Source organism: Pelecanus crispus, chromosome 3, assembly GCF_030463565.1.
Source record: "Pelecanus crispus isolate bPelCri1 chromosome 3, bPelCri1.pri, whole genome shotgun sequence".
In the NCBI taxonomy this organism is placed as follows: Eukaryota; Metazoa; Chordata; class Aves; order Pelecaniformes; family Pelecanidae; genus Pelecanus; species Pelecanus crispus.
Genome location: NC_134645.1, coordinates 25451767 through 25466871, shown reverse-complemented (window position 1 = coordinate 25466871; position 15105 = coordinate 25451767). Strand labels below are relative to the sequence as shown.

The window sequence follows — 15105 nt, the reverse complement described above, 5'->3', positions numbered from 1 at the left end:
GCTGAAGGAGGATGGATATGTTCCTTCTGAACCATTGGAAAAGTAGTGTGCGGTCTCGTAGGCATCCAGCAGCCATGGAGGCATTTGATGGTTAGGACAAGCAACATGGAAGAGAGGGATTTTGCTGCTAGGTCCAGTTTTACAGGTGATTCACAGGTGAATCCCAGATTTTTGAATGCAGGATTCTACATTGTCCTACTGGAATAAATGTAAGCATTTAACTGCAAGTTTCCCTGGGTTAGTTGAGATAGATTTGAGCACTGCAGACAGTACGTGATATCTCAGTCTTACTCCAGATGCTGCAAGAGCTGCAGGCCTAAATCCTTTTACTTGCCAGCACTAGTCTGTCACTCCCTGTGTGTAAGTTTTTTTACCAATCTGTTTGTTGCAGTGACTTACTGCTTACTTCAACTATCATGCCCAACTTTCTTATCACAGATCTAAACCAAATAACAGTTAAGTATTTAATGCTCAAGTCAAGTTTACTCCTGTAAGTCCCTTATCAAATAACCATCATACTCTTAGATTCTCTCAGCAGGTTTAGAAAATAAAACATTTCTTTTCTTTTCTGTTGGATATAGGAGTGATGTGGGAACCACCTGTTCTGCGTGAAGGACAAGAAATAAAATACTTGATAAAGGGAAGAAACAAAACATCTGATAAATGGAAGCCATGAAGATATCAAAACGGTTCTTTGCTTTTGGGATTTTGGCATGCATAGCTATTTATGTTGCTTACATAAAATGGCACTTGGATTCCAAACCAGTCATGGGAGCAACAGAAGGAGTTGCTGAAAGCAGGGGAGACAAACTGAACCGTCAAGCAGTGACCACAGATCTCTCGGTCTTTTATGGAATTATGTTTGACGCAGGAAGCACAGGAACTCGCATCCATATTTTTAAATTTACACAGCAGCCAAAAGGTATGGCCTGCTCATTGCATGATAGATTAATTCTTCCCTAATGTATGGAGCAGAATATTGATGATTCTTTTCTACGGGTTACTTGAACAAACATGCTTCAGCTCTTCCCAGAGAGCCATCAGGAGGTATATTATGATTGAAGCATGTGGGTTTGGATGAAGTTATGAAAACATTCAATAAGGAGAAAATGCTGTAATGTCAGAATGTGAACTAAATAGCAGCTGTACATGTAGAACAGTGCCTTGAAGAAGAGCAATTTTTCATCACACTGCTTGGTGGAAGAGCGGATTATAAATTCAAACTACCTTATTCTCCTAAATTTTCACCATGAGGTTGCTGGCTGTCTCCCATTCCTGGCAGTGAGCAGCTCCTCTCTGTGTTGCCTGGTTTAGCGCATCCTTGGCTTCAGTGTTGGATTTAAATTGCAGAACTTCACTGTTTGATTAAAATTGCTGTGTATTGCATGTGGACAGAAAGTATTGCTAAGAAGCAAGACAGAAGTGTACAGAAAAGCTCCAGTTTTCCTCTGGAGTCGTAAGCTTCATTTGTTTAGCTCCTATTTGTGAAACTCTTAAAGATGAAAAAACCTGTGTGGATGCTGTTAGTAGGTGATATGAGGATGCCTTTAAGGATTAGCAGTGTGGTGTACGGTGTGATTGGCCTGTGGGGAGCACCTTAGGTTTGCAGAACGGGCTAGCGTAAGGCTTGGCCACCAAAGGCGTTAAACAGCAGTCCGTGGATTTCCTTCTTTCAGTGTATTCCTGAATCTTTGCTTTCTTCCTTGTCTGCTTCTCTTTAAACACAATTTCAGAATGTATTGCAGGAAACTTTATGGAGTGTAGTTGGGTACAGGAGGAGGATGTTGTCAAGCTCATGTTGTCTTGCCTGCAAGTTCATGTAATTGTCTATACTGCAGGTTTCCAAAATACTTAGGTCTGGCTCCCTCTGCTGCCATTGAAAATGGTGGTAGAGCTTCCACTGAGTTTTGCTGGAGTCAAGTTTAGCCAGAACAGAGCATGCTGAAACGTGGGGTCTTTGTTACCGGTGCAGTTTGGAAAGCTGCACATGGCAGGTGTAAGGGCTCAGAGAGAACTTGCACCCATCTGGTGATTGTCTGATGTGCATGAAAAATATGTGCATAGTGGACACCAGCACCTGAAAAACAGTCATGACTTAAAAATGGTTTTCTTGGGAGCTAATTCCATAGCAAGGTATGTATTTGAAGGTTGGGTGGCTGTTGATAGTTCATTAGACAGAGGCTTCAGTTGTCTTCCATTAGTGCATAATGATTTAATTTGTAAAATAGTTTTCTTTTTGTGTATGCAAAATTATTTGTACCATTACTTATTTTGGAATACTGCTTTTGAACAGAGACTCCCAAATTAACCCATGAGACGTTTAAAGCACTGAAGCCAGGTCTATCCGCATATGCCGATGATGTCGAAAAGGTAATTTTGTTTCTGTTACTGTAAAAGTACGTGCCCCAAAACCTCCTGTTCTTGATATGCCCTGCAAATCACGTCTTGCTGTGGTACAGTATGCTGAACTGTGTCAGTTCAGGGAAATGTCTCCAAATGATACAAGCCCATAGTAAAAGTTGGTCAGCTTGCAGAGGAGCAAGGAACAGAACACATCTAGTTCCACTCGGTGATTTGTTAGTTAAGCACAGTGGATGTTTTTCCTATCTCTGCCTTAATTTCTTAATTTTTAAGAATTTTAATGTGCTTAAGAAAATTCAAGAAGAGCTGTGTTGGATTGGAGCAGAGCCTTCTCCAAAAGTGACCGGAATTGGATTCTCAGGAAAAAAGTCTAAAAAACAGGCCAAGTACTAAGTGACTTCCCTCCTGTCTCCCTTACCTTCTGGCTCGCAGGGATTTAGGGACTTCCTAAGCCAGATTTATACCCAGCTCATAGTGTTTTACTGGCTCCAAAGGCCTTTTTTTTCCAAGGATTTGTCATACTGCCTTTTGAACCTTTTGTAGCTGAAACGTTCAGTGGCAGAGAGTTCTGTGTCACTGTTTGACAAAGTGACTCTTCCTGTTTGTTTTTGACCTGTTGCTGGATAATCCCCATTATATCCACCAGGTCTCACACTGTGGGAGATAGCGAATCCTCCACCTTCTCCTGACTCCTTGTGATATTCACTTGTCTCTGTTCCACATTTACAGTGAATCATACCTCTGATCACCCTTTTGCCCTTCCAACAAAGGCAAACCTAAAGAGTTTCTAAGATGCCTTTTTTTGTTCTTTCTCTGCTCACAGAGTGGCCAGGGAATAAAAGAGCTCCTGGAGGTGGCGAAGAAGGAAGTTCCTATGGAGCTGTGGAAGTTTACTCCTCTGGTCCTGAAAGCCACCGCTGGCCTGCGGTTGTTGCCAGGAGAGAAAGCTCAGAAGTTGCTGGCTAAGGTACTATTTCTTGTCCCTCAGTTTGCTTTCCAGAAATTTTATAGCAAAATTTGGTCCTTTCTGTGTAAGGTACATACTCTTTTATTTTCATGTACATAAGCCATTGCTATCGTTTAACCCTGAAAGCAGTGCAGAGCTACCTGATCTCAAACAGGGTTGGGGGGAAAAATTGTGTGAGTACAAGCACAGAGGAAAGATGACAGCTCCGAATAAGTCTGGAGATGACATATAACTTAACAAGTGTTGTGAGATACTCCTAACAGTCACCCCAGGCTTGTTCTTACTGGATGTGTTTGTTGGTGGTTTTCACCAGGATGCTGCTATTTTGAGAAAAGCTTTCTCCTATTTGATTGGTCATGTTATCAGCCTGCTGCTGCAAGGTTGCTCCTTTATATTGATTGGAATAATGTAAATAGTATTTATAGGCATGTAAAATATGTTTAATATTTTAAAATGTTATAAAAATAAACAAAATATTATGTTCTAGACCTTACGGCCGCAGGAAAAGTTTATTAAGTGTGCACTAAGTGTACTCTTTTTCTAAGCAATAATTGGAAGGAAGAAATGTGGTGCGGTTGAAACCAATGTCTGTATTGTTGTCTGCTGCCTGCAAGGTGGCCCGTTCTTTTCCACACTGAATTTCAGCTGGAACTGCTGCAGTTACTTTAGAGGACTCTGAAAACCTAGGGCTTTGCTCCCTCATGTAGGATGTAGTGTAGAGGACCTCTAGCAGCCAGCATGCTCCTGTTAAAAATGCCATTCCCTGGGGCATTCCTGAAAGCCAGGGTGTCCATCTCCTGCCTCTCCCATGCATATATAATACCCTGTAGGTCGCCAGTTGCAGCAAAGTAACCTGGGTTCCCTTCTGTCGTGGTTTAGCCCCAGCCAGCAACTAAGCACCACGCAGCCGCTCGCTCACTCCCCCTGCCCCGATGGGATGGGGGAGAGAATCAGAGGAGTAAGAGTGAGAAACACTCCTGGGTTGAGATAAGAACAGTTTAATAATTGAAATAAAGTAAAATAGTAATGCTAATAGTAACAGTATAATAATGATAATAATAATAATGATACACGAAGCAAGTGATGCACAATGCAATTGCTCACCACCCGCCGACCGATACCCAGACAGTTCCTGAGCAGCGATCGCTGCTCCCTGGCCACCCCCCGCCAGTTTATATACTGTGTGTCCATCCCTTGTTAATGGTGTTTCTGAGCAGTCTCCATGCTTGAAAAGCCACACATCTATCCCTGTCTCTGCACCAAACTGCAGAGCCAGTGTGTAAATCGCTGACCTTTCATAGCAGAGCACAGGCTGATGTTTGTTGGGCTCTTGAACTTCAAAGTGGTGAGCAGCAGTCAGGATCTGGCCCAAGGAGAGGAGCAGTTGTGTAAAACTGGAGTTTTAAAAAAACTCACTTTCCAGCTGAAAAAAGATTTCTCTGAGCATAGCTTTTATTTGACCTACAGGTGAAGGAGATTTTTCAGGCCTCCCCCTTCTTTGTGAGGGACAACTGTGTGTCGATAATGAATGGAACTGATGAAGGTAGGCTAACTTGTGGAGACCCTTTCTGCAATCCTGGAGATTCCTGCTGCAGTGTGACAAGTCCCCACTCACTGTAGTGGGAACCCACAAGCAGCGGGTTTGACAGTTTTTATGCTGCCTCGGGCAGTGCCTGCCAAAGAGATCTTGTGCTACGTTTTCCAATTTGAAGTCCTGAACTCTTCTCCTGATTCTCAAAACTCTGAGTGCTGGGCACTTCCTGTAGGATCACCAGGAAGCCACTGTGCAGTCAGCACTTCTGGAAAGGTTTCTGAGTATCTGCTTGTTGAGATGGTCTTCAACAACTAGTTTTGTGCACCCTACTCTTGACAATGCTCATCAGAGCTTTCTGGAAGTATTTGGTCATAATTGTAATTATAACTGATCTAATGAGTGTGATTGTGAGTTCAATCTGAAAAAAGTGTTACATAGAGAAGATACATGCTGAAGTAAGTTGATGCTCATCAAAAAATGCTGAGGACAGAACCCAGCATCAGTCTTGATTTAAAATAATTTGAAGAAACATGTCTAAATTCTAAGTAACTGAGTGTTGAAATGTGTTTTAAATCTGCTTAGAAACCAAACTTTAAAATAGCTGGAGCTGTTTGGAGCTGTTTATGAGTTTCTTTTTTACTGCTTAATGGAAGAAAGACATTGTAATTCTTCTTTTTGTTTTGTTTCAAAATCATTAATAGCAATGACAGCCTTGGTTCAGCCAAGGGTTGAACTGGACCATGTTCCCTAGCATGCCTTGAGTTTTAACCACATGGATAAATATTTGAATTTGTTAACAGAAGGCCCACTAATTCATCTAATTTATGGAGAAAAAAGTTTATAAAACAAGAAGAGGACAGAAACAGTGCGGCTCACAGAAATGCTTAGAGGAAAATAGGAAAAATTAGAACACTGAAAAGATGAAAATTCTTAGTATTCAAAAGGAAAGTCGAGTGCTTGACATCAAACAAAAGCCTGCCAGTGGTTGTTTTCCTAGAAAATGAACAATGTGAGTGTTAGTCATTTCCTTGTCTTTTAGCTGAGGACTGAAGCCTTTGTGACTTCTCGCCTAAGTTTTTGACCTGTGAAATACAGAGTTCTCCAGGCATTTCATATATGGGGCTTCTCTTCCAAATATCGCATAAGCTCTGGTATAGTAGGTCATTCTCTTTGTTCAAGGCATCTAATCTTGTTTTTTGACAGCCATTGACAGTTGTGGAAACACTGGCTTTGGGGCAAGGTGGGTCAGGGGAGCTCAGCAGAGACAGTCCTATTCACCCTTCTGGAACGTCCTTCTTGCTTAGCTCTCAGCTCAGCATCCTTTGGAGACTTTGTATTGGAAGTGCTCTATTTGTGAAAGGGGGACAAGGGAGCTTGTGGCATATGATCTCTGGTGTCTCTGTCTATTGTTGGATGACAGGCTCTGGTTTGCTGATTATTTTGTTTAGACAGTGCAGTTAAACTGTATGAGAAAACTTAAAAATGCCTTCGGCTGAACAGATCCTAAAGCAGGAAGACCTCGTAATATGGCTCACCTTATTTATTACTGTTGTTAGATAAAATGAAATGGTATGATCTAACAGTGCATCTTCTGAATCTTTTCCTTATTAGGTATTTCAGCCTGGATCACAATAAATTTTTTAACAGGTATGTGTACATGAGCATGTGCATAAGCATATGACCGATGCTGTGAAACTCATGCTGTTTTCTGCCCCTGCATGGGATTTGCTTATTCATTGGAGTGGAGTAGGAGAAAGAAGGATCTGGGAATAAGTCAGCAGTTGTTTTTGGCATGGCCTATTAAATCATTAGGATTTTGGACATTTACTTGACAGAGTGAGGAGTTTAATCCTTTTTCCTAGATGTTTAATGTAGCCTTTCTTTCAATTACCTGTAGGGTACCAGAGCATTTTATTCCTTTTCAGAGTCTGCCACTAGCTCTGGCTAAATTTTTAATGTGGATATTCTAGATGAGCTTGGCAGCTGCACAGAGCGAAAAAAAGTGCTATGCTACTTCCTTACAGTTTAGTAACATAGAAATACCACAAGTGTTTACACTGCTGAGTTAGAAAAGGGTAGCTGAAGAGTAAAGAAAAAATTAAGCTGAAGCCCTCTCTGACAATAAGTAAAGCAGTCTGCCATCCGAGCTCTCTGTTCAGCACACAGTGTGTGGAGCAATACGACAAGTGCTCTAAAGCTTTATGCTCACAGGAAATATCAGAGATCTTCAAACATCAGCTATCATGAAGTATACCAAGGTACTTGGCACAAACTAGTGTTGTCAGGATCTAACTGAGAAGAACTGGATTTAAATGAGAAGAGAGGTTTGGGCTGGCAGCAGGAAGAATTCCAAGAGAGCTGAGTCTCTTAGGCCAGCTCTTTTCAGTCCGTCATCCCTTTGGCCATAGGAATCTGCAAAATATCACTAAGGCATCAGGGAGAGGTGGCCAAGAAAACCACATTCCTCTGTGTTACAAAGTGGTTACCAGAGCAGAGTTTGCAAAAGGGTCCTTGCATCCACTGAAAAATGTTTAGGAATCCAGTAACCAAAGCTGCTGTAATTAGGGCATGAACAGCCACCAGAGAAATAAGAGAAACTCTGTCACTTAAAGATTTTCAGATCACCCTGATAAAGCCAAAATAAGTGCCCAGTAGATCACGTGCTGGCTGGAAGCTGACAGATGGGGATAGATTGTTCTCTTTTGTTACCACTGTACTTCTGGTTTTGTTCCTAGCCAGTTTCTCACAGCACCCGCCATGGCTTTCTGTGTTTTGTCACACATTTTAGGTAGCCTAGATGATCCACAGAAGAGAAGTGTAGGGATGCTGGATTTGGGTGGTGGATCAACACAGATCACCTTCCTTCCCCGCACCGAGGTAATGTGAACATGCACACTGTTGGGAAATGCTGGTGCAGAAATCGGTAACTGCTCAGATTTGTTTCCCTTGGAAACAGACCAAGAGTTTGTCAGTGTGACGTGAAGCCACGCTTCTGACAGAAAAACCCAGGTCACCTGGTGACATCTGCCTTGTTATAGTCAGTCACGGAGGCATTTGCAACTCTTTGTCAGTCCTCTTACTCCAGCTCCATGGGTCGGTGGTGCATGTGGTGAATCTGCCATGGCTGCTTTATCTTGGGGAAAATGCAACGTTTGCCTGAGCGTCTTAATCCTTGACTCTCAGTTTGTGCTGCTTATAATGAAGAACTAAAAGGCAATGCTGTTAATGAATTCAAGTGCAACATTTGGCCTCTACTGGGTTTTAAGAACATAGTAAGATGCCTTCTCAATCCTTGTTTCTGGTTTTCCTGAGTTCACTCAGTTGCAAATTAATGCTTTCTAAGGAGGAACTGTTATTATGCAGTAAAAAATACATGCTGATGTGTGTCATTTCAGCTTCCTGCTGTGGCATTTTTATAGGTGTTCTGTGAGCAGGAAGCCCTGTGGAGTCGTAAGGCTCTGGCCTGAGCAGAGATACTGTTCACAGTAAAGCTGCCCAAAAGCAGAGGGTTGGGATGCTGTATCCAGTGTCCCAGCCTGGGCAAGACATTGTGCTCTTACAGCAGAATGGCAGGGGATGCGAAGAGTCTGGGATGTGGAAATTCTGGACTTAGGGATGGTGTTGAGATATGAGCAGCATGGATAGCATCGTGGCCTGGGCTTTGCTCCTCACAGATGCGCTAGCCGTGCTGGTGTGCTTGGGGAAGAGGCTGCAAAGTGCTTTAGATAATTACCCTTTCATTTCTTTAGATCACAGGCTGGTCCTCACTCTGTTCCTTGGCAAGCAGAGTGATGTGCTTTTCCTTTGGCTTGTGGAAGTTCACAGCTGAATTAACTTGAGTAGGAAGTTAATGCGTGCCTGGCTTTCATATTATTTTGCACACAGTGTTCCCTGGTAGGGATCACGTGAAGAGGCAGTTGTTGTAGCCTCTTGACAAAAGCAGTTAAGAGCTGGAATAACGATTCCTTTTTAATTAAAATAATTCTTTTATACACCAAGTTGATGTGGATACAAATAGGAGTGTAACCAGTTTAGACTCTGTCATGTGAAGACACTATTTTAGCTCCAGGTTTTGTCGTTGTCTTGTGTATCAGCAGTCAAATCAAAATACTTGCAAATTCATCATTTCTCTCTGAATCATGCTGGGATTATTTCATGTTTTTCCTAATGTTTTGGAAGGTTGTGTTGTTGATGTTTGCTGCTGCTGGCAGAAACCTTGCAGAGGCATCTTTTTCTCCCTCTAGGCAGCCCTCCAGACATCACCAGCTGGCCACACAACTTCATTTCAGATGTTTAACAACACCTACAAGCTGTATTCGTACAGGTTAGTTGTGGGAAAGAGAGCACACTGTGCAGATAGAAGCTTTCTATGAGGCCAGTGAGATCTAGGTGTTTTGCTGAAGTGGGGTCCTTGCAAATGAGTACTGGGAAGAAGCAGAGAAACCTGAGCCACATCACTGTAGTGGATTAACCTTGGCTGCCGCCAGGTGCCCACCAACCCGCTCTATCGCTCCCATCAACAGGACAGGAGGAAGAAAATAGGACAAAAAGCTCATGGGTCAAGATAAGGACAGGGAGGTCACTTACCAGTTACTGTCATGGGCAAAACAGACTTGACTTAGAGAGGTTAATTTATTGCCAATTAAACAGTAGGATAATGAGAAATATGAACAAAATAAAAAACACCTTCCCCCCACCTCTCCCTCCTTCCCAGGCTCAGCTTCACTCCCAACTCTTCTACCTCCTCAGTGCCGAGTGGTGCAGGAGGATGGAGAACGGGGGTTGCAGTCAGTTCATAGCTCTTTGTCTCTGCTGTCCTCCTCGCTGTCTTCCCCTGCTCCCAGTGTTTTGGGCAGAGGGAAGCAGCTTCTTTCCACCTGTGTTTGCTGTGGGGTGTGTTTGGACTCAAAAAGAGTCAATTCAGTATGCTAGAGGCTGTGCTGCCTTTGAGGAGGGTGGGAGAAATGTTAGGGGAATGCCTTCAGCATTCCCAGTTCTTCAAGAGCCAGATTACTGTTGACAGTTACTATTACTATTGCCTGTGCTTTTTCAAAGACAGATTATCCTTCTGGGTAGGGGTAATACGAGAGTGGGTTGTCACACTGTTCCCCTTATGTGCATTAGCTGCTGACTCGAGCCATTTTGCTGGGACCATGTAGAGGAGACTGGCATGTCCCAGCCAAGTTGTCGGTGGAGTATCAGGGGAAGGATGTTTGTTGTTCACAGAGGCTTTTATCCCTTTGCAGTTACCTGGGACTCGGGCTGATGTCAGCAAGGCTCGCCATTTTAGGAGGAGTTGAGGGAAAACCCTGTAAGTTACGGGCACTCGTGAAGTCTTGGCTCTGAGCATAGGGTACATAGCCCTGTTGTGGGGAGAGGAGTTTTCTGCCCCCCTCCCACTGGGCTCAAGGTTCCTGAGTGATATGTAGACTCCTGTCACCATGGCTGGGGTGCATTTGAGACGAATGCAGGAGGTGTCACTGCTAGATCCCAGGAGACCTGTATTCTTGCCAGCCCTGGCGGGGCACGGGACATCTGAGCTGTGACTGGGGCTTGGAAGTGCCTTGCTGAGGCTGTGGGATGGTATGGAGCAGGGCTGGGGTGAGGGATCTGAAATGAACTCCTTATGTTTTTCCCTAATGTGGCTTTGTTTTACTTCTGCAGTAGGAGAAGGGGAGGAATTGATCAGCCCTTGTTTACCACCTGGCTTCAAATCTGAATGGCAACATGCTGAGATAGTGTACAAAATTAAAGGACAGAAGGCAGGTATAGTGATTTATCATTCTTCCTATCTAGGCCAGCATGCTATTAGCAGAGTAAATGATATACTCTCAGCCTCTTGCAAAGACACTAGATTCTCTGTTTACTGTTCTGTCTGGCTCCTCCTGATGTACTGTTAAAGAGATTCTGCAGCTCTTTCCTCTTGTGCCATGGTGCATCTGTCCAGTCAGTAAAGCTGCTGGTAGTAATGCGGATGGAGTTGAGCAATCCCTGAACAGGTCTTTCAAAATCCTTCTGCCTCAAATGATGTTGTCCATCTCTGATCTATCACATACTTAGTCACGACCTGAGGACGGTACGTGTTGCCACTGGAAGAAGATGCAGATTTCAGGTCTCTGTGAAGAGCTTACAAAGTGCTATTGTGCAAAAGGGAGCCTGTTTCCTGGCAGATCCTAAATTAATTGTATGTATATTTAACTCTCTGCCTATAATATGCTGGGTTTCTTTGCCTTCTTTTAGGTGAGCCTTTGTATGAGTCTTGTTCTAACAAAGTGGCAAAGATGCTCTACAAAAAAGTGCATAAAACTGAGGAAGTGAAGGACTTGGATTTTTACACTTTCTCCTACTACTATGACCGTGCAGCAGAGGTTGGTCTCATAGGTACGTCTGCTCCTGGTTTCATTTCATTTTAAATGACAAGCTGTGGAAGAAATGGGAACACTTATACACATCATAATGCTTTGCTCAGCTGTCATAGACCTTAGCCTTTTGTTACACTGCTGTGCAGCATTGGTCTCGAGTGGATATTGAATGCTATTTAATTTCTATAGAGAAGGGTCTGGGGCTGTGAAATAGGACCTGCAACTGCTGGTAATGGTTTATAAACAATCTGCATTTCAGAAATCGTTGTCTGATTAACTCTACAATCCAAAATAGAAAAAAGCCCTCACATTAATAAACAAATTTCTTGGGTGGTAAAGCAGTAAAGTGATCTTGGGCTGTGTGTTTTGGTTCAGTGACCTTTTTAGATGGAATGAAGACTTTCAGATAATTCCAAATGTATTCAGAATGCATCCCATCTCTTTTCCAGTGGTATGCTGGTGTACAGAAGGCTGTCGTGTTCAGTGATAGAAAGCAGATGATGAGATGTCAAGCTAGTTTGGACAAACATACCCCCCTCCTCAGCTACTTTGTTTTATAAATAATTTCAGATTTAATATGTTGCAGAGCACCACTGCCCTGTCAAGTCTGGTCAGCTGCGTTCAGGCATCACTGGGCAGGGCAGCACAGACATGGGGACAAGGTGAGAGAGTTTGTTAACTATGATTCTTTAGGAAATGAGGCTAAAAGTTCTTCATAAAACGAGGCTTTTCAATCTATATTAAGAATCTTTCAAAGGTTCTTTAAAGCAAGTATGAGTTTTGTCATTGATTTCAGTGGCTCAAGGTTTGATTTCCGAACAACTTTTACGACTTGAATCTACAATTGCCTTTATACAAAAACCATAAAAGACCACTTTTTTTTTTTTTAGATCAAGAAAAAGGAGGAAGCTTAACTGTTGGTGACTTTGAAATTGCTGCTAAATACGGTGAGTAAAATACAGTCAAACACAAACTAGTAATTGTGTGTAAATTCATACACAGGTGGCAAATGTGTGACATGCTGAGAAGCCTGATTTTTTTTGTTTTAAGTACATACTGCTCTACAAAGAGGTGCACCTCTCTTGAGCACCTCTCTCCATAGCATCTCACCAACATTTCTGCTTATTTCTGAAAATCTCAACTATTTTTATATTAATTCTTGCTTTTGCAGCCCACATAAGACACATCCTATATATTTCACAATTCTCTGAAGAATTACTAATAAACTTGCCAGTTAACAGTTGTCCTGAAATCATGCTTTCAAAATAGATGTGGGGGTTCTCATCCTGTTAGCATAACCTGTTCTTACCTGGTTGAATTTTTCTTCTTGTTTCAAGATTTGTTCATATGCTTGATTGTTAATCGGAAAAGGGGGAAAACCGGTTCATAGCTTTTCACTTCATCAGCTGCAGAGAGAACTACCTATGCAAATTTACAAATATAAATGTTCTTTTCTTAATACCACAAACTCAGGCTTTGATCAAACTGACACGGGGCTTTTTGGTAAACTTAATGACTGAACAATTGTTGCAGTTCTGATTTCTGGACTACTGTTTGTGTAGTTCATCCTGAGAAAGGAAGTGGAGTTTGTTTTGGTTTTGTCTTTTCTTTTCCTTTCCTTTTGTCTTTCTTTTGTCTTTTTTTTCCCCCTTTGTTTTTGTCAACACCTGTTGAGTGCTTATGCTTGAGAAACATAACACACCTGGGATTGCTCAGGTTTTTAAAGGCTTGAAGTAGATAGAAGAAAAGTTGGAGGCCCTTTTCATCCTTTGCTGGAGAGATAAAAGAAACTCAGCTGTCTTAGGGGAAAGACAGAATGCCTTGATCTTCCTTCCAGTGTGCCAAAGCTTTTGTGCTTCTGCTAACGTGTGCATGTCATTTCAACCCTATTGTAACAGGTTCCATCACTGCGCAACTCAACTGACGGGAGGTGTTTTATGGATTCATCTGAGGTTTTTCAAAGCTGGGCTGACGCTAGGTCTGAGCCCACAGTGCACATTCAGACACCGTTTTCTTTCTCCTTAGTATGTAAGACCATGGAAATCAGACCCGGAAGCAGCCCTTTTCTCTGCATGGACCTCACGTACATCACCTTCCTCCTGCAAGAACTGGGCTTCCCGAAGAGCCAAGTCTTTAAGGTGATGCACAAAACAGGTTGCTGGGGAGAGTGGGCAGGAGGGTGCCGAGGCAGTAGTCATCATGGCAGTAGCTCGGTCCTGGATTTGCCGTCTTGCTACAACACATGCTTTGTGATTTGGGGCGGAGGGACGCTGTCCCCACGATGGTGATAACCGGTTGTGAGATAACCTTCAGCATTGTATTCACCTTGCATGCTTCTCCTTCTCCCAAAGAATTGTGTTTTAACCTGTTTGTTTGTTTGTTTTCCAGCTTGCCCGGAAAATTGACAATGTTGAAACCAGCTGGGCATTGGGAGCCACTTTTCATTACATTGACTCACTCAATAGACTGCAATACTAAAGTTCCTTGAAGGTGACTTTTGGGAATCTCAGTTTTTGGAAGCCCAACACGGGAGAATCTGTTGAAAAGCCTGCTTTTGGCTTCCAGAGTCTTTTGGAAGGTCATCATAAACTAGGCCCTTTTCCTCCCACCCCCTGCCAAGTCCCCTCCATCACTAGCTCTTTTTTACAGCGCAGAGTGCAGTAGCTAAAGAATAAGCCTTGATTTGACAGCATTTGCACTCAGCTTGATGTAAAACTTGATCATTGTCGAAGGAAAGCCAGGACTCTGCAGGACATCTATGATCTCTATGAGAAAAAACACACCTTTTTGGAATATGCGTGTACTATGTGCTTGTACTGTGCTGAAGTCACTGCAGGAAATGGTCACTCCAGAAAGAACTCTTTACTGTCCTGATTTCAGGGTGTTTTTTCCTGTTTGTCAGCAGTTTTCAGTGATGATTTTTATTTTACTATTTCTGTGTTTGAAGGTGAACTTGTGTGTGTGTGCGTGCAAAGACAGTGCATTTACACAGATGTGCTGCTGACAGGCAGCAGCTTTGAAATGCAGTGTGGAGGTCTCGGCTCTGCTTTCCACTTGCTGTACTAGAAAAGCTCAGGACCACTCTAGAAACTGGATATGGACTTACAAGCATGAATCAGAGCCTATACACCCTGTAGGGTTAAAGCCTACAGCCTAATGTTGGTTCCCTGGCTGTTGGGGGATGGACGTTTGGAAGACAACATCAGATTTGCTGGATCTAGTCGAGCAAGGCCTGGGAGTTGGGTACAGAGCTAATGATGGATTTGACAGTTCTAGAGTCAGTCAGGGTAAGATCGATGAACAAGATGCAGCCACAAAAATAAACCCTGAGCACGGCTTATTGGACCTCACAGACATTTGTGCCTTGGCAAGGTTGACGCAGGGCCTGGGATGAATGCATTTACATGGTGTTTTGGGTGCCGCTTCCTGCAGACGCATCTCACTTTGATAAATGAATGTATTGTGGTTGCACTGAGCCGTGGCAGGGTAGCTGCAATGCACCACTCCAACAGTGTCCTGTACGTGGGCTGGAAGTGATCTCCGAGGCAGCGGGAGCTGGAGAGGACGTGCTGTGCTATTTGTAATCTAACTGTGGAATTGTGTTGTATTTGTATGGATGTTTAGAGCAGACCCGAGTGGTCTTTTGGGGGTGCAAAAGAGCCCAGCCTGCCAGAGAGCCAGCAGCGCGTGCCCCAGTTTGTGGGCTCGTGGCCGCAGCCTCGTCCTCTCCCTGGGGCAGCGAGATGTGGCATGGCGGCGTGCGGCGCTGCGTGGCTGCTGGCTCTGCAGCCGAGCGTACAGGGGACATTTGAACCCCGCTGTACTGACAATAAAACCCCCATCTGAAATGAAAACACGGTGCTGGTGTGGCTTCTAACGCT

General features: G+C 43.3%; 1 protein-coding gene across 7 annotated transcripts; it reads left to right on the top strand.

Moving 5' to 3' along the window:
- The first annotated feature begins 544 nt into the window (after nt 1-544).
- Nucleotides 545-14945, top strand: ENTPD6 (ectonucleoside triphosphate diphosphohydrolase 6). 7 transcript variants are annotated; one of them, XR_012830942.1, is made up of 14 exons: nt 545-922; nt 2294-2370; nt 3185-3328; nt 4796-4871; nt 6474-6509; nt 7651-7739; nt 9107-9186; nt 10109-10173; nt 10527-10628; nt 11103-11243; nt 12115-12171; nt 13250-13362; nt 13613-13802; nt 14172-14181. XR_012830942.1 is itself a non-coding variant. In XM_075707598.1 (13 exons), exons 1-13 carry the CDS (start codon nt 664-666, stop codon nt 13700-13702), a joined length of 1347 nt encoding a protein of 448 aa, XP_075563713.1. In that variant the 5' UTR covers nt 545-663; the 3' UTR covers nt 13703-14945. The 7 variants fall into 7 exon arrangements, 6 of the variants coding, with proteins under 6 accessions (XP_075563713.1, XP_075563712.1, XP_075563716.1 ...); XM_075707598.1 differs by having other exon boundaries at nt 4778-4871; nt 13613-14945; XM_075707597.1 differs by having other exon boundaries at nt 13613-14944.
- The last annotated feature ends 160 nt before the right edge of the window (nt 14946-15105 follow it).

Coding starts and splice junctions, on each gene's coding strand:
- ENTPD6 (XM_075707598.1), top strand. CDS start 664: ATGGAAGCCATGAAGATATCAAAACGGTTCTTTGCTTTTGGGATTTTG. Junction 923..2,293: donor ATTTACACAGCAGCCAAAAG/GTATGGCCTGCT, acceptor GCTTTTGAACAG/AGACTCCCAAATTAACCCAT. Junction 2,371..3,184: donor ATGCCGATGATGTCGAAAAG/GTAATTTTGTTT, acceptor CTCTGCTCACAG/AGTGGCCAGGGAATAAAAGA.